The sequence below is a fragment of the Stegodyphus dumicola genome, chromosome X1 (genome assembly GCF_044657685.1).
Source record: "Stegodyphus dumicola isolate Sdum_Otavi_A_Nest chromosome X1, ASM4465768v1".
NCBI lineage: Eukaryota > Metazoa > Arthropoda > Arachnida > Araneae > Eresidae > Stegodyphus > Stegodyphus dumicola.
Genome location: NC_140780.1, coordinates 137,492,285 through 137,512,401, shown reverse-complemented (window position 1 = coordinate 137,512,401; position 20,117 = coordinate 137,492,285). Strand labels below are relative to the sequence as shown.

At 33.5% G+C, this 20,117-nt stretch overlaps 1 protein-coding gene and 1 long non-coding RNA gene across 4 annotated transcripts in view; one reads left to right on the top strand and one right to left on the bottom strand.

The window, feature by feature from the left end:
- ktub (Tub domain-containing protein ktub) overlaps positions 1-20,117 on the bottom strand; it is a 243,816-nt gene that overhangs the window by 130,258 nt on the left and 93,441 nt on the right. Inside the window, exon 1 of one of the 3 annotated variants that reach the window (XM_035369951.2) lies at positions 15,724-15,878. The exons of the other annotated variants lie outside the window; for them this stretch is intronic. Within the exon in view, the coding sequence (XP_035225842.1) occupies positions 15,724-15,750 (27 nt within the window). The 5' untranslated portion in view covers positions 15,751-15,878. Of the gene's footprint in view, positions 1-15,723; positions 15,879-20,117 lie in introns of those variants that run through there. 3 annotated transcript variants of the gene reach the window in all.
- LOC118198307 (uncharacterized) overlaps positions 1-20,117 on the top strand; it is a 153,739-nt gene that overhangs the window by 126,214 nt on the left and 7,408 nt on the right. Inside the window, exon 3 of the long non-coding RNA XR_015038724.1 lies at positions 2,353-2,557. This is a non-coding gene — a long non-coding RNA (uncharacterized LOC118198307). The remainder of the gene's footprint in view (positions 1-2,352; positions 2,558-20,117) is intronic.

Genomic DNA, 20,117 nt, shown 5'->3' with positions numbered 1-20,117 from the left:
GGAGGATTGTTAAAGAGAAACTGGCATATATTTATGATATGCATGGGGAAAACTACACGTGACCTTTGCAGTGAACCCATCCCTCTGGGATCTCAAAGCAATATTCAGTCATCTTATCCTCTTGCCTACTGACAGAATGCACAACTAATAGTAAAGTTTATTTTGTTCCAGAATGAGCAAATATATTTAAATTTGTTGAATAACGTTTTTAATGGGTTAGAATTTATTAAAGCGAAATATACACTTTGTCACCAGAAATGCGTAAGATTACTCTTCAAAAGAACTCGAGAGCTTTAAATCTGCAAGCTATTAATCTTTAAATCTCATCATTACTGAGTCAGATGGACAGTTTCTCTGATATATCTTGCATAATATTCCAAGTAAAGGTTTTTAGTGTCTGCTACAACATATTCGACATTAAAGCTTTATATATGCAAATATTATCAGTCCTCTTATGCTCTACAATTAAATAGTAATATTTTAAATTAATTACAATTAATGATAATAAATACTAATATTTCAAAAGTTATTTGACAACATTTTTTCTATTTATGCTATTTCTTTTTTGTTTAATAAGCATTCATGTTCTTCTCAATCTTCCTTTGAATTCTGTAGAGGAAAAACTGTTTGTTACTAAAGCTTTCGAAGGCTATAAGTACGACTGCAAATGAAATACATATTTTAAAATCTCTAGATATAACACATAAAATCTACAAAATAAAGGCAATACTTTTCGCAGTAGACATTTAAAATATTTATGCACTTTAAAATTTACAAAAGGTAATAATGATTTCATCTTCTAGCATACCATTTCTAACAGGATCGAGGTAGAGGTGTCACTCAACAAAGTTCTAAAAGACCCGGCCAAGCTTACTTAAGCTCATAGTGATTCCGAAAACTCTGAGATAGGTTCTATATATAATTTTCATATAATAGTATAAAGTTTATAGTTTTAATTCTATATATAATTGGGATATATATAATTGTCATTGCATTTAATATATTTTTAATTTTGGAAATCACTTTAAGAATTTAATCACAAGAATAAAAAAGAGCATCTTAAAGAAGATCTACAACACAGATAACAGGTACACTGCTGCTAATTTGCCTTAAAAGAACATTTTCTAGAATGTGCTTAACCGTGTGGGTCACAAAATATAAGGTAGACCCTAAAGAAATTCAAAACGCTTGTAGAACTATTTTTGAGAGATGGAGACTGACAAACGTTTGAATTTTAATCCAAGTAATCCCCACTCCAGGAAAAACAATAAACAACACTTGAGAAACTCATTTTCAAAACAACCGGTATTCCAAACGGACACTGAGAGAATATATCTAGATTTGGAGACTTCTTACAAGAATAAAAAGCTTATAATCTCCCTATATTCAAGCCACTAAGCAGTTACCTAAAGCGACAAAATCTCCTTCATCATTTTTTACCGCATAAGTATGTCTAAAACATAACTAAATTCTGCACGCCGCAAAAAAGACTAGGTACAAAAACTTTTAAACGTCCTTTGCTTGGAAATACAGGACGGAGCAGAAGTCGCGCATGGGTTGTAATACCTCACATTTTTTTCGTAATTTCTTTATTTATTTTTTTCTTTTCAGAGCTTTGAAGTACATTTAGAAGATACACAGCGGAGAGATTGAGTCCTAAACAATGCACGAAAAGGAGAGATCTTTATTTTGAAAATCAAAGATCCATCATCCTCACTCAAAGAGCATACCTTTCAATGTGCGAAACTATCTTAATCAGACTAAGCATCTCCGTCTGGTAGCATGCTTTCGGAAACATTATTCAGTCTGCCATCGCCGAAAGAACGGATAAAGGATGTTCGGTTCGAACTCCCGAAAACATTCTACGAAAGACACAAATCAGCCCCATTTTTTCCTATGGCAACATCTCAAAGAACGTGTATACTTCAACAAACCAGCAACCATCGACAGCTCAGAAACAATATCCGAGTGAGATTAGCGAGTTGAAGCTAGGAATTCTTCGCAGAGTTATGAACAATGTAGTCGGAAGAGCCGCTCCTTGTGCGACTTTGTGACATTGCGTGTGGAGGCCATTTTTAGAGACATAATTTTTCACACTTCGTGTTTTAACATTCCCCAATCATGTACTTCATAGCTGATAGAGGAATAATTACGTGCATTTCTAAACAAAAAAGTTATACACTTTTCAAACTCATGCGTGACTCCCTCGCCCCCCCTGTGTTACAGAGTTTCTCATGAAGTGCGCGGGTTTTTGAACCGTACAGTATATTTTTGTAACTATTCTTATCAGTTCATTATTTACTATCAGTCCGATTAATTGAGCATTAATTTATTATAATTTTTTCCTTTTAGATGCTATTGAGCGGTTTACTAAGGAGAAACACATCATACTTGTGAAAACTCATTACTAAAACAGGGGATCCTTCTCAGAGGTGGTTCTTAAACCTCACAAGATCTTTATCTCTGCCGTGGATGTAATGGATATCGCGAATACGTGATATCATCAAGGCTTACCCGCCACATATCCTGAAACCTTGCTTCATAAAAAATTTTCTAGGTTCGTGATGTCACTTCATGGCGACTACCAGGAATAGGTTGCAAGCTTTTGTAACCTCATATCATGTAATTTCTTTTAATGGAAACAGAAGCTGAACGTTTACGTGAATAAATAGCAAGTAGCTCTGGAACTACAGATAGGAATTTAACATGCAATTTGCCAAATGAAAAAAGATGCTATAAAGTCATTAGGTGTTTTTGATACAGGAGACCTGAAACGTAGAAATGCCCTCGCCGGGACTCGAACCTAGACCTCTCTAATACTCACCGAATGCGCTACCGTTGCACCAAAAGGCATGCAGAAAGGAGAGAGAAAATTTAAAGGGCGACTGAAGATTAGGGGACCCAATCGCCAAATCCTGGTGGCGAAAAATCATCATCCACCACCTTTTTAGTCCGGGCCCCACTATAAAGTCATTAGATTATTTAGAGGCTAGAGAAGTGAAAAATGAGCAACGCCCTCACCGGGACTCGAATCTGGACCTCTCAAATACGCGCCGAATTTGCTACCGTTTACTGTGAACGCATGCAGAAAGGAGGGAATAATGCCTTATAACGCTTATAAAAGGATCATTATGAAATACACCGACAGAATATTGCCTATCGAAAATGTGGAGGTGGGCATATGTCAGATGTCATTCTCAGGTATTAAACAGGAGAGTGTACAGAAGTTTTCATGTAGCTTTGACTTACTTGCTGCATTTTTAAAATCTGTGCAATTTATGAAACATCCCGTAAATTAGCTTGCGTTTTCTCGGAGTTTTACGGATTGATTTAATAAGTATCTGAGAATCTCTGTAAAAATGCCCTAAAAGCAAGCCTTTCAAGTTTTATTTATTTATTATTTTTTTATGGCGGGCACTAGCCAGTTTTAGACTTTGGCCACTTACTTTTAAGCCCAGAAGCTGTGGTCATTTTATAATGAAGGCACCTAATAGGTGGCCACCGTTACTTCCTGTGAAGGGACACACAATTTACATCCATGTCTTCTGCGGGATTCGAACCCGGGCCCTTCGGTACAGCAGTACTAAGCACTTTTCCGTCTCGGCGGCTAACCTTTGAACATAAATGTTTACATATATTCTTTCCGCTAAAAGAAGATTAATCTATTATCATTTCCAATTAGATAACACTGTCAGTCTTTAGATTACCTTCTTCAGAAACTCCATCATCACTTTTCAACGAATTCTTTTATACTTGGCATTTCAGGCAGTAAAAAGACAGATGACTTACTTGTTAAACTCAGCATCAAAGAAGTTACCTGGTGTTGGAAAAAGTGCAACTATGACCCAAAAGTGATCAAACTATGAATCCTTCTCACTACTAACACAAGGGCAATTACGAGATGGATTTTTAAGCCTAAAGTTATCTAGAAACAAGTTTACTATGCTCATAAGATTTCTTGCTGGACATTTGGAATGGATAGGTTTCGAAAATATGTTAAATCCTTCCCAAACGTCGCCACATGCAGAAGCGTAACATCTTCTGAAACTCATTTCTTGCGGTGTCATTGATGTGAATATCCGAGACCTATTTTTTATCCGATCACAGCTGTTCGAAAAGAATTTTCTTCATACCGGGTGATCATGCTTTCGTGTAAGATGATTAATACCATCGCAGCTTGAGATAAATTCTACCAACATCAAAATTTTTTTTAAATATGGTATTAAATTTATTTTTAGCCTTTCATTGAAATTGTTATACAGAGGCTGTTCACACATTCTTTAGACGATGTATATTGTATTCACAAAACAAAAAGTACATAAAATCATTGTGATTTTAATGTTCTATTCGACATCCCTTTTTCTGAACTATCTTTCGACACTGCAATTTCCAGGATAATAATGCCTTTTGGAGTGGCAGAAGAGATATTCTATCCCATTCCTCACAAACAGCTTTCCAGAGTCCTGTTAGGGTTTTGGGACAACGTTTGGATAATGCAGTTTTTAAAAGTCCGAAAGCACAAAATTCCATAGGTGACACATCGGGAGATTTAGTAGGGATATCAGTGAAGGGTATGGTCTTGATACCAGTTTTTTGTTCCATTTCTTTTAGGAAATTTACAGTGGATTTTGATATCTGACTGCTAGCTTTGTACTGATGGAGTCTCACAGATTGATGCACTGTGGGTAAAGCGATGGTATTTCATTCAGAAACATTGGCAATAAAATATGATCCTGATAGTATTTGGAGTTAATCTTGACATTTTTTTGCACTCTCTTTATTTTTAACTTGCCATTATAAAAAAACCAGCAACAATCAGGAATCCCTTATAAAAACTTTCTTTCGATTCTTTGAACCATGTACTTAAATTTTTTTCTCCCCTTTTATGATAATAAATGGCTGTCTTTTTTGTTAGAATCATTTAAATACACCCATGCTTCATCTATTGTGTCAATTGTTTTCCATTTTTCTTTGGATAAGTGTTTCTCATATAGAATTCTGCAGCGTGTCCTGCGTTGAGCGATATGCTTTGGAAGAAGACGATGCACATTGCGTTTTTTCGCTTTCTTAAGATTTAAATCAACGTTTATCATTTTGTTTACAGTGGACACCGAGCATTTTAATGATTTTGCAACTGTCCTTTGACTAGAGTGATTTTCTTTTAACATTAAACAACGTACCTTTGCAATAGTCGAAGATGTCCTTTTTTCCTTGGATACTTGTTTGGAATTTTTGTCCCACTTGAGGCTCCAATTTGACGTTTTTTTCCTTTCTTGTTGATGATATTACCTATCGACGCTTTATATATCACAAAACTATGACTCTCACATCGTTTTTGGATAACAGAGTCGCATATTTCTCTTCGGAAAGAGCGTAAATGTAGCCTTCGAACCACTGCTTTGTTAAATTCGCCATTTTGAATAAAAACAAAACTTTCAAGCCACAGACGATAATTTTGACTTTTAAAAACATAGTACAATTGCAATTACTTCGTTTGGAGCAAACGATTTTTATTACCGCTTAAAAATCGTCTAAAAAATGTGCGAACAGCCTCTGTAATTTTGTTATAAAATTTTGTGTTTGTTAAATTTGTTATAAGAAATTATAACGGTAAGTGGCATCTCCCAAAGTAAGAACTTTCTCAACTCCGCTTAATGAGCAACTGTTCACGATTTCGACGAATGAAATTCGTAAGAAATTATAATCACTCCTTCTGTTGTAATCATATTCAATTCGTAAACTCGAAAATTTATGGTTCGATTCTCGGAGAAGGCACAGTTTATATTATTCATTTTTGATGTTGTTTTCGAATTCTCATTATTTGTTTAAAAATATAAAATATTTCCATTTTTTAATAGGACGTTAACAATCTTAATTTACCAAGTAATGAGGTGAATGCCACATCATTTTTCAAGAAAGAAGTCTTTTATTCGACAAACGAGTATTTGAAAATGGCCACAACATGAAACTTTATGTTAACGACTAAACCATTTGGAGGTGCAATGTTAAAAACTGCAAAACGAAGAAAGGCTTTCAGTGTGGAAAATTCGTTCAGCGGTTCCACATTATCGTTCGACACTGCTATTAGGATTATGTGTTCTTGGGCAGAAGAGCTGACGTTAATGAAATGGTGTAACAAACAGCTCAATATATGTGAAAGTGCGTCGGTTGACCGCAACAATTATAGGCAATAAAATAATAATGATAAGGATACAAACAAGGCCTGCCAGCGGCCGAGCGGTAAAAGCGGCTGAACACTGGTAGTCAGGCCTGGGTTTCGAGTCCCGGCGAACGGGCTGGCTGTATGGGCGTTTTCGTGGTTTTCCCCATGTGTAACGTGGATACGAGCCAGTTTCCCTTAACGAGATCTCCACGGGGCATCCCTTCCTTTCCGTGTAGTTTCTAAGGGCGGAGCACGTAATAACAACAAAAAAAAGTATATAAACATTCTTAGGAAACGACCATGTGAGTATTATTGTTTATTAGTACCCATTGTGTTGCTTGTTTTTATATTCGCGCTTCACGACCTTGCCAAAATCCTCTTGAGCTGGCTGATTTCTTGGCGCAAATCTAAAAATCACTAAAAAAGTTGGAGGCCTATATATTAAATAAGTACCAGTTTTTGTATCTCATGGTAAATTTAGTTTTTGTGTTAAAAGCTTGACCTCAAGCAAGCGGAGATTTCGTTCGTGATAAATTTTCACTTTGTGTAACCGTTAGGTCCTCGTGTTAGTAAACATTTTTATTTAAACTCTTACCTTGGCATCTGTCATTGTTGTGACGTATCTCACTTGTCTGACGGTAACATCAGAATAAGCCCACGAAATTCACCCCTAGGAGAGCAAGATTGCGGCTGTGGTTGGCAAGAGCCTTGACCACCATATAGGTGACAATATGACCTCGCTCAGTTCCGCCCCCAATTTTGATGGAAAGCACCCCGGGAAGAGAGATCCGAGGGTCTCCCATCCATCTTCTACCAGCAACCTCTCGAGAGGACTTTCTTCTCGACATCTATTTAAAGTGCTCTCATGCCGCAAAGAAATTATACATTTACGAACATCCATGCCTTGTCCGAGATTCGAACTCTGGCCCTTCGGTACCGCAGTAGGTTCCCTAACCACTATACCGTCTGCGCGGCACTTTAAGGCTATATAGCGTAACTATATGATTATTGATTCAATGTAAAATGTATTATTCTTTTAGTGCTATTTTCACGGGAATAAATAGGGAAATGTAAAGGAGTGTCTTGTAGTTTTCTACTGTAAATAAAAGGCTGCGTTAGTCTCCCGCAGATCCTACTAGAGTGTAAGCGAGTCATCGGTTTAGTCGGGAACAAATGGCCAAGTCTTAAGAAGGTTAAAATTACATTTTTATTTAACTCTTAAAGGAACAGAAAGACACTAATTAATTGTACAACACTTGAAATTCCGCTACTTGCGGGTATTTAAGTTAAAATAAGAGAAAAGTTAAATTTCAATATAGTTAACATAGTCTGAGACTATACATACAAGCGTCTGCTTAAGCTTGCTCAAGGTGGCTAACGGCGATGTTTTAAACAGCAGCTAGCAAGATGTTAAAGTTGAAATAATGTTAGTAGTTCTTGCGATAATGAGTAACAGTAAGACGAGGCTGCCAGAAACTCTAATTCTAAGCATTCAAACCCTCGGCTTAAATATACAGTAACTAATTTGCATTCTGATGAGGACTATGCAAAGAAAAATTTTTAATAAAAGTCAAATCATAATAACTGTTTTATTTAACGTACAACTTTACAGGCTTTAACTTTTTTCAATCATTGAAGATATATGCTGTTTTGCAGTGCATTTGATCAGAAACCTTTTTTAAGATTAACTAGAACGGATTTCTGATAAAAAAATGTTATGCGTGTCTTCGTTAACACGCTACATTATATAAATGCACCGATTACTTGTGTGCAATTTAACAGTTCAAGTACATTATTACATCCTCTGATCATCTTTCCAATCTCCTCAAAAAAGCAAAAATCATTTTCAAATTAAGAAAGAATTGCACTGAAACCATTTAAAGGAATCTCTCCAACTGATAGTGATTGACAAGATCAACGGATCAGTTTGGAAGAGAAGCGCCTAATTTTAACCCCAAAGAAATTTTCACGGATAATTAACTTTCTCTTTCGGATCAAAATTCACTCGAATAAAGGTTTCTTTTAATTTCGTTGCAATAGCAGAAAACCTATCATTAGGCGCTGCAGATATTGGCGTCCAATAAATTCTCAAAGATACATTTGCTTAATTTGGTTATATATAATTGTCTTTATCATCGAGAGCTTATGGCTGTTTCTTTACATGTATAATCAAATGTTAGCCTCAAAGAGCCCTGTTAAAAAGCCGTCTGCTGTAACTGCTCATTCAGAGTTTCGTTGACTATCGGTTGTTCCATTCTTTCATGAAACTTTGCAATCCAAACTGCAGACTAGTTAATAATACCTGTTGATTTTACACTTGATGCGTAAGTTGCTTCTTTGTTATCACATCGTGATTCAGTAAGAATTCAAAACACTGTGCTACTCGAAATTTCACTTCGTATTTTTATAGCCTTTATTCAGCAATTTAAAACAGCCAACATTGTTTAAAAACGAATGCAATAATATAAGAGAGATAATTATTTTCTTGGTGTTTGAAAAATCTATGCATATAATTTGCCTAAGAAATCAACGTATTACGAATGATGTGCAGAAATGTAGGAAGATATTACAAATATAAAAACGTAAATGTGCATTAGTTGTACAGAATCTGAAAGATTTTAGGCTTTTAACTTAAATCCGTATTTACTCCAATACTTTCCTCTAACGTTAGGCTAGCTCAGTGTTAAAGGAAAGCTTCAGAATAATCACAGGCTTAACGTAAAGCTTCAGCAGAGAAAATTCTACAAACGAATATTAAATTTACTTTTCTGTCCTGCCAATAGCAGTATCTTGATGCTTGTCTGCTTTTCTCGGGTTAACCTCTTTGACGTAGAATGATTAAAGTAATAGATTGGTGTATAAGTATTTCTCAGAAGATAGTTCTCGCAGACTTAATGTAATAAATATAACCTGCTTAAAAGATCTAACAATTAAGCTATAAAGTCAAAATTGTGATGCTGTGGAAAAATAGAATGAAACAGTTTTAGTTCTTCTGAGGCTATCGAAAACAATTTTACATTACCTTTAGTTTCTTACAGCAATAAAATGAAAAAAACGTAATATTTAGGCAAAAATAATTAAACTAATTCACAATATACATTGAGGTTATCTGTCATGGTATCTCCATATTTTTTGTAAAATTTTAATTCGCCTACGCTTGTTTGCCAATCTGATATTCAAAAGATTAAATAGGAGGCATGCTCATTATAATAGAATACCTTGCGATTGGTGACAATGTCTCTGCGATTGTTACAAACATAATCTTGCAAGTGACAATTACTGGTCCTGCATTTCTCTAAACTGTACCATACATATTCAATAGAATTAAGTTTGAGAATTTTGTTGGTCATCGCACTAATTGCTCTTTGCATGCAGCTATCAATTAAACGTCATAATGGGTGGCTTTACCGTTCTCCACTTGGGAATATGGACTAATGACGCTGCTTAGATATCTTACACAAGCTTAGAGGGTATTAGTACTTCACAGTAATACTAGACTGCGTATTAAATACGAGGAAATGTATTCTGTTAGTCTTTATACTTCACAGTATCTTTCTCAAAGATTCTTTCTAGGATGCTGAAAAAAGCGTCGAATACTTTATAAGATATTATTTAAGCTTTTAGCCAGTTATTTTATGTTAATACTCTTTCTATCAATCTTATTTCTAGTTCCTTGCGAAATGTAGTTTTCTAGCTCTCTGAATATTCAAGTGAGGTAGATGAAAAGAATATTTAAAGGAAAGTTTTAGAAAGTAGAATCAGAGCGTGTTCTGCCTGCTTGAAGACCGCGTTACTAAATTTGATTCTCTCAGATTAATCTTTGAACATTACTCTGAAGCGCTGAGTTATTCTTGCCATTAAGCTTGTTTACGTCGACTTATGTCACAGCCAGCTTGCGCGTTAGTGGAATTGTGAAGCCGTTAGGATAACTTATTTGCTTTAGCATTAGTTCATCTATTATCTTTAATTTAAGCTGTAACTAACAGATTCTGTAAGCATGAGTTGGTACCGATTATTAAGATTTATTTGATTAATAAAAGGATCATTTACACCCTTTCCCTGTCTCAGTAGTACTTACAAGACATAGCGATAATTCACAGATTGTCTTTTAGAGTTTCGGATCTAGTTTGATGTCACCAATAAACACAAAATTCTATATTTTTCTAATCTTCTGCTAGATTTAATTAATGCATAACTCCAACAGGCGAAGACCTCTTAGTCTGCTATTTAAATAATACACACGATTTCCTTATTATGTACTAAATTGTATTCTTCATTGCTTCCAGTTCCGTTATGAAAAGTGCTTCCCTGCTTTGGGATTAATGGAACCGAAGTGTAGGATACTTATTTTACGGCCTATTTCACGTAGGCTCGTTTGCGGATGCATAGCTAAGACCTCTCAACATATTACTTCATTTCATAACCACTTTCTGACGATAGAGCTATTTCGTTTGATATAAGTTTTCCTCTATTTTTTTCCCTCTACATAATCTGAATATGATACTTGAAATGTTCTTTTTAACATCATCTGTGCTGAGAAAACTAGCAGATAGATGTTCCGATTTTTAATTAATACTTTACTGGATTTTTAATTAATACTTTACTGGATTTTTAATTAATACTTTACTGTCTTTACTTCCTGCGAGTTGCTATTTGAATTTAGCTTCTTAAACACAACTTTTTTAGGGTGAGCTTTTAATAAGACTGCTGCAAAATTGAAGAAAAAGTAGCTTTCAGAGGAAATTGAAATTGGAAATAAATTATTTTGCTTTTCTCATTTAATGTTTAATATTACGCAGAGAAAAAGCAAACATTTTCGAGCTATTCTTCGTAAGAAAATATGTTAACTATGACTGGTATATTGCTGGGAAAATTAGCTAAAAATAAATAAAAAATATGTTAACTATGACTATGTTAACTAAGAAAATATGTTAACTATGACTGGTATATTGCTGGGAAAATTAGCTAAAAATAAATAAAAAATAAAAAAAGGAATATATAAAATACGTAAGTATATTTTTTTGTGTTATTGATAACAATGTATTACCAAATGCTACAAAGACTCGACTTTTTTCCTGTTTATATAGTAAAGTGTATGTACAGTATATTAAATGCGTGTCATTCTAAGGTCTTCTTAAAGCCTGAATGGTAAAACAGCTTTTCCAGACACGACATTTATCACCTACGTGACATTCACCGAAAACGACGTTTTGACGTATTTTAAACAAATTCTTTTTTGTTATAGCATTTATTTTTTTATTTTCTTTTGTATTTTATTTGGTACAAAAATCGAAATATATCTCAAGTAGTGCAGACCAGATATTCGAAGCACTGAGTAGAAAAATATTTTATAGTAAGAATTCAGATTTGATATCGGATGTTCAGTTTTAAATAAATTTGCCTTGATGTACTTCGAAACAAAATAGTTTATGTCTGCTTTAATACGCTTCTTATGCATTTTATGTACAAATGCTAAGATATTAAAACAAATGGTTAAATTCTATTCGCTTTATTATTATTTATACGTTAGATTTAAGCGCATCGAAATTTTTTAATAACCAGATATCATTGACTCCAAATTCAGATCGGCAAGTAATGTTTATTTTTGGGGATATATTAAATTTTCCTTTCAGTTTATTATTAAATTTGATGAGCTTAAGTACAGGTCTAAAGAATTTGAAGAAAAAAAGAGACTTTCAGTTTTATTCGGTAGTTTTGAGCACATAATATTTTTGCATGAATTGCATAAAAAAGGGTAAATCTCAGTTATTTTGTATTACAAATGTAAAGATTTTTCTACAGTTACAGTAAAAATCTTTTTTAATCTTTGTATTAAAATTATTCTTATTTTAAATTCCACTGAAGAGTTTATGAAATATCTAATATATTTTAATAGCCTAAAATGGGATGTGCAATGTGAACATGTATACCTGAAACTGAAATTTGAAATTTTTCCATTTCTTCAAATAAAAGATACGTCTTGGAAATATTTACATCCAAACTCGAAAATTACAACAATATATGGGTTTATTAAAAAACCAGAAATAATGTTTTGAAAGTGGAATAGTCATTTTTACGATAGTTTGAAATACGCTTTAAATCGTGTTAAGGAAGTGCATGAGTACAGTATAAAATGCTTCATCTGTATATGCATATACAGATATTATACAGTAAAGTGTATGTTATATAGAAAAGTGTGCAATTTTTTGCAAAACAGAAATACTGAATTTGAACAAACAGTCTCAAAATTCTAAAAGTAGTTTCAAAAACAAACATGACACATTGTGGAGCAGAGTTTTCTGTCTCGTCTGTCTTTTTACAATAATTTATATTTCTGCGTCTGCATGTTGAAAGATAAAGAATTATGTGTTTTTTTTTTTTTTTCATAACATTTTCGGAGAATTAAATGGCAACATGGTATTTAAACATTAGTATTTTATTGGTTAATTTAATCAATGTAAAGCTTCCGATGGATATCTCACAAGAAGGCTACGTACGAGGAGAAACTGACTTAAGACAAACTGACTTCTACTCATGCAATATTGGACCAAAGCAAGAAATCCCAAGCTTATCCCATGCTATTTTAAGTGCTGGGCATCTTTAGCCACACGTCTGCTGATTGATCTAAAATGTGAGTGAAAAAGTAATAAAATATGCAAATGAAGGGGCTGGAAAAAGGAATATTACACTTAAGCAATTCAAAGAAAGGATCATAAAATACAGAATTTGGAAATATTATGCAGAAAGTTTCAAGGAAACATAAATTATCTGAATTTTTTATTTTCAATTAAGTATAATGTGCGTTTTCCCTTCTTTCTGCATGCTTTTGTGGTGTACTTGGAAGCTAAATGCGGCGCGTATTCAAGAAGTCCAGGGTTCGAATCTCGGCGAAGGCACTGCACATTTTTTAAGTATCCAACTTCAAAAAATGCAAATTACGCTACAGTCGCGCCCAAACTAAAAGGTGGTGGACGGTAATTCCTCACTACCAGGACTTGGCGATTGGATCCCCTCATCCCCAGTAGTTCGTTAAAAGGTAGATTATGTAAGGCATTTTCTTCCTCCTTTCCACATGCCTTCGTGGTGTAACTAGAAGCAGACTCGGATTCTTTTCGTGAGGTCGGGATTTCGAATCCCGGTAAGTCTCCGGTAAGTCCGCACATCTTTCTCGTCTGCAGCATCAAAATTCCTATTGATTTTACTATCGTCGATGGTATAAGTTATTTAACTGCTTTATTAAGTCGTAAAAGAGTGCATATTTTATACACATTTCTGTATAAATTCCTTTAATACCTTTCTAAGTCCTAATTATCTCCCATACGATTACTAGCAGGAAAAATATATATTCTTTACTAGCTGTTCGGATATTATTAAATTAAACAGCAAAAGTTACTGTGAATCCCATGTCATTCCGTTCATGTAAAAATTCTAAAAACATTTTTGTCAACATAAAATTTCTTTATATATACTTTATACTTTTCTAGCAGTTTTCTGACTCTTAGGCTGGTGATAAATTGTTCATTTTTATCGATTCTCAATATGTTACTTGTCACAAGCACTATTAATTTCTCTTTTTCGTTTCCGGTAACATCTGGAGCATTTTGAAACTTTAACGTAAGCTTCGCTATATGAGGTCCTACTTCATCTGTTTTTAGAATATTATCTGGTAATTTTTCTTACGTAGAACAAAATTCCAAGCCAACCATCATTTTTTTAATTCCTTAACAACAATGCTGTTACTTTTTTATGTCCTTGTGAACCAACATCTGGTTTTTTTAAAAAAATCATTCACTCAGAATTACTTTCAAATTCAGAGGTGTTTTTTGCCATACTTATTTTTTCTATTTACAGAAACATCAGAAATTTCCAAACTTCATTTGTTTCCTCCTCTGAGAATAAACTTTGAAACACTGCGAACTCTATATTCTTATATTCATGTAAATTTTTAAAGTAATTAATTCCTAAACTGAGAGCGAATTCCTTCGGTATTCCTATAGAATTAGGTATTCCTTTTCTCTAGTACGAGACATGTAAGCAATTTTTTTTATCCCAACGTATTTTTTATCCCACTTTTTAATATTATGAATTTTATTTTAAGCATAATTTCCGTATATTTAATTAAATTTATAATTACAATATGAATGGGAAAAGCTTCTAATTAAAGGATAAGAATAAGAATAATAAAAGAATATTTCTTGTCTGAAATATATCATTATAGAAAGCGAAAGAATAGAATTTGCAGTCTTCAGCAAAGCATGCATTTTTCATCTTCTGAAGTAAGTCAACTACTTGAGATAGTCAAGACATAAATCTTAATAATATGTATAATTATAATGGCCTAATTAAAAAGTACAACTACAAGCATAAAAAATAGCTTTTATGGTTTTTAAAAAATAATTAATTTAGGCCCATATTTTCCTCAGAGAGATAGTTTTTATCAAAGTTAAGATAAAATATGCATTAATTAACATGTTTTTCAGATTTTCTTTTGAAGTCACATGAAAGAAATAGCAATAAGACGAAGTAAGCATAGAGAGAAAAGGGAAAACCATAGTTATTGAAAACGTGTAGTCTTACTTCACTGATCGTAACTTTAGGATTCTTGAAAACATACTTTCAGATAATATTTTTTGCTCTAATTTTAAGTCCTGATTTCAGTTTTGCGATTTTGAACATCTGCGCATTAAAATATTTCTGTGTGATTTTAAAACCATTTGAAATTTACTTACGAGTTACTTACATTTCTAAGTTTAAAGAAAGAGAAACGTCGGCCTACATTTTAAAATTTAAAGCAACTCATGTCAGCAACTTTTTCTCAAAAAGATATAATTTGAAGAAAAAATCTAATTTGATATTTAAATAATGAAAATGTATAATTTATAAACAGATCTGAAAGGCATCACACGAAGCTAAGCAATTTTTATACAATACTTTTCAGAATTGTTCATAAATTATAGCTTTTTGTCCAATCTGAGGCAAGTAATTTCACAAAACAAGTTATTTAGCTCATATTTAAAGTAATAATAACAGTAAATCTACGATTTCCACAGTATACGTAGAGACCAATTTAAAGAGACGTAATGAGCAGTAATTACTAACAGACGTAATTAGTCAAACGTTTTTCTTTCCTGCTTTAGATTTTAACGAGCTGTGTGAAATGTTTGTTAAAATACGACAAAATCCATATTCTTATCTAAGCTTTTGAATAGAATAACGAGCTTCAGTTTCATTTTGCGTCAGTTTCAAACTTTGTTTCTAAAGTTGACCAGTATGTTAGAACTGTTTACAATTGTTTTACCGTTGAATATGAAATTTTGAAACACGCTTCTAATAAATATCGCTTAATTTAGAAGATTTTGATTAAGAAGGGCACCAAAACATAGTTTTTTTAAATCTAACAATATTTATTATATTATTTAGTGAAGAATTACCTAAAAGAGGAAGAAAAAAGTACGAGGAATTTCTAAAGCGTGCTTCCAATAGAAAACAACTCACTACTATCTTATATTTGACTGACTGTCACTTACATTTCCTCACATACTTATAAAGTGAGAACTTACCATCATGATAAGCATCAGCGGCATCATGTTAATTCTTGTTCACTTCATCAAAAGATGGATAAAAGCTGAATCCCTTAATCCTCTCTTCTGTTGGAAAACCTCCTTAACATGTGCTTGCTAAGAAGCGTGATGTCCTTTCGGGAGCACAGAGAGCGAATGGCCGTGTGAGAGCATGGGAGTTATTGACGGAACTTGGTCGCGCAGGCGCATGTCCGGATTGGGTTGAAAAGGTGCCACGGACAGTTTTCGAAAAACCAAATTGCGCTTTGGTTTCGGCTTTCCGTATTTCTGTCAAACAAAGAAATGTTCATCCTGTATTTATTTTTTCAACCCCTCTTTCTCTTCTTAACAAAAACTGAAAACAAGAGAAGTCACTTCGGAATCTAATACAACGTTAGACGTCGACAAAGCAATAATGTTAAGGAGGAAGGGACAAAAGCTTTTGCGGAAAAAGGAAAGGTAAAGAAAAATTAATCTAACATAGAAACAAAACTGCTTTTCTTAGTTCCTCTAACTGTGATTTCTATTATGGTGGCCGTTGAAACTTAACGAGACTTTTAAATCCTAGCTTATACCAAATTAAAAAAAAATCGCATTAAGATAATTTATATTTCATTTAATTTAAAGTTTCTAACATTTTTCACATCGTTTTTAATTCAATCTTAAAGCAACTTAAGAGCATAATAAGGAACTCTTTATTCCAAACGGACCATAAAATGGATTCAAAAGGGAATTTTTCGAGAAGCCTGTATGTAGATACATATATATCTCGCATAACTCAAAAATTATTAGCCGTAGAACATTGAAATTTGTATATGGGATTGTTATAACATCTAGGCTGTGCACCTTCCTTTTTAATGCAATCATCATTATATACTCACCATCCCTAACCGGCATTTCCCGGCCTTTAGTTTCGCAATCGCTGGTGGTAGTACTCCAACTGGTAGTAATACTTCCAACTATAGAAGTGTTTTAAATGACGGAAATATTCATGTTTTGTCAATGTCAAATTACAAAACAAAAATTGGGCAAATAACTAAATCAAACTTTTAATGTGGTCTTCCGTTTCCTAAGCTTATATAGGGAAAGTTTTAACTCGTTAGGAAAAAATAAAATTACAAAACGTTTGACTCCCGTAAAGCAAAAATTGACCGGGATATTTAATTTCAAACTTTGCAATATTTTATGTAATTTTCCACTTACCGTGAGGAATCGGATAATTAAATTAGAATGATTCTCGGAAATAAGTTTAAATGAAGTGCAGCAAACACTGTTTATAATTTAGGCGGCAATACCAAAAAGTCATGTGGTGTATATTTTTTTTAAGGAACGACTGAGGTAATGGTGCAAAGGGAAAAAAGTTTGGTTATTATCATTTAAGGAATGTGGTGAAAAGTCAGTCCTTTTGAATTTTAAAAATAAAGGAACTTCATTGGTCCTTTTGGATTCAAGTTTACGTCAGTGATAATAAATAATTTTAATGTTATGCGGGATGTTCTTTTTGAAGGCAATTCCGAGATTTGTTTTCTTAGACACCGTATACGGAATGAATGTACAGTTTTTCAAGCAGAACTTCTGTGCATTTATCTTGCCGTCAAGTGGATCCAGGATCATGGGACAGCATCCTCAAAGTACCTTATTTGTTCTGATTCTCTTTCTTCTCTTCAACTTTTGAACAGTATTACCAGCTGCGATAAATTAGTTATCGAAACCCTAGTAACTGTTAGTTCACTTAGAATTAGAGGTATTGATATCTGCTTTGCTTATGTGCGTGCTCATCATGGTTTCTACGGAAAGGAAAGAGCTGATTTCTTAGCTAAAGATGCCTTAAATTTACCCATTGATATCAACATTAGCATTCCAAAGAGTTATTGGAAGTCCTTTCATTATAAAAAGCTTTTAGCTATGGGGAATGAGGAATACATTTCATCTTGTAATGCGGAAGTCACCAAAAAGTTCCTTCCTTCTATTTACCATAGACTGAATTCCGAGTCTTTCCTCTCGTTAAATTTTAAAGTGTCTCAGTTTTTATCTGGTCACGGTAAATTTGCAAGTTATCTGTTTCGTTTTAATCTACGATCAAACAATTTATGTGAATGTTCAAAAAGAGTTCCTCAGGATGTGGAACATTTGATTTTCTCGTGCCCTACATTTGATGGCCCTAGATTATGCTTACAGAACGATTTGAAAATGTTCGGAGTGACTTGGCCAGTGAACTTATCTGTTTTCGTGAAGTCCAGACTGCTGTTCTCTGCTTTTGTTCGCTTTATTTATGCATGTAATTTTTAATGTTTATTTATACATGTAACCTTTAATGTTCTAGTTAACTTACTTCTGTAAGCCCCGTGTTGTACATATGTGGTGCACGGGGAGTCTGTATGTTCTCAAAGGGAAAAAAAAAATGTTATGCGGGAGTAAAACTTAAACCTTCATTTGTAGTTGGAACCAAGTAATCTGCACATGCACAACAATTTAATGTATGTAAATGCGCAGGCACGTAATTGCATAAATCACCAGAGATCGTCTCACCAGAGAAATAAGAAACTAAAGAGGGGTACTGAATAAAATCTAGTACCGTTCTAATAATTTTGCGGGAAGGGAGTAATAATGTGTTTCATTAAATGCAAACATCTGTGGGGAAAGTAAAATACTGTATTAGATAATAAGGCAACTCATTTCAGACATAATTAGCGGAAGGGAACTATTTTCCTTTCAAGAAGTTTATAATGATGACCCGCCGAGAAGCGTATGGAATATTAGTTAATGTAATGTTTTAAGGAAGGAAATTCTCTTTATTGATGGGGGTTTTGATTAGCTCCCATTTTGTTTTGAAAACGTTCTTTTAAGTTTTCCTATGAAAGAAGGACTGTAGTATCTGAAACAAAAATTAAAACTGTAAAATTTATAACACTGGTCAGTTAACACTGAATGCCAAAATCACAAATAACTTCAGGCTGTGAAAGATTATGACGTGAGGCCTCCCTTTAGCTGAAATTTCGGGAGCCCCTCATCTAGTGTCTTTACAAGATTTTAAAAATTAATGAATGTTTTAGGGTTCCTCTCGATTGTGGCTTGCGCGACTGGCTACTTGTTATCCTTTTCTCTACTGTATAGAGCCGTTTTACTCACAAGGTATCTACAAATAACTATCAAAAGCCTCCAAATCTTCTGGTTTTCAAACTACTTCATGCATCAGCTTTATATTTTTAAATTTTAAGTGGTATTCCGTACAATTATTCATCCCATTTAATGAATGATTACGGTATAATACACACGTCATATCTTGTAACTATTCTCGAACATTCTGGAATTTTAACTAAAGATAAACAAAGGGCCTAGGATAACATAACGAAATCTTCTTGTCTTAAAAATAAAAGCCTATAATTAGCTAGATTATTTCATCTTTCAAATTAAAGAAAAAGTTTTAGCTTTAGTACTTAATATCTTAAGGCACTTATCTTATCCGCATATGTATAACTTGAGATAAAACCAATTATCTACCTTAAACCTTACTGATATTTGAAGGTAAAATTCAATCACAGCCCAACTAGCTCAGTTCATTTCCATTCATGTTATACACAGCGGTTTTTATCCTTAATTTTCAATGTAAATCCTTGAATTATGAAAGTAATTTCTAGAATGTTCAGCTAACATAAATGTTTTGTCTTAGCATTGCTTTAAGTTATTTAAGCAATGGTCATTTTTAACTGCATCTATAATTTTTTAGTTTCCTGCAAACTTTTATATAGTTTAATGACTCAATTAACATTCTATCAATTTTCAAGTTTATATAATAAATAACAAACAGAAGTTACTCAAAGAAACGTCTATAAGACATTTAATTAAACTCTCAAAGCCAGAGATGATTAATTAACTATTGATTCCACTTCTCTGACATTTTAATTTGAACCAAATTGTTAAAATAGACGTCATATCTCATTTCCATTGTATCAATTTAAGTATTCTTAAATAACGTAAATATCAGGAGAAATTGCTTCTTTAAATTAGGTCAAAAGTTTAAGGCCCCGGTAACGCTGGTCATAAAAAGGATGTTCTTTTGCCACTTATCTCACTTCTCTGATAGTAATCTCATAACAAGCCCACGAAATTCATCATTGCAAGAAGTGCAAGATTGCGCTTGTCGTTGGCAAGAGCTTGAGCACCATACGGGTGACAGTACGACTTTGTTCAATACTGCCCCCAGTTTTGATGGAGAGCACTCTGGGGGAAAGGGGTTTGAGAGTCTTCCCCACCTCTTCTCCTACTACCGACCTCTCGAGAGGGCTTCTGGCTGAACACTTCGATTACCTACTTATAGTTTAACTAATTTTTTTCTCCTTATAGCATTAAACTTGCTTACTCGACTCAGTTTTTCATAAAGCATTAAATTTACA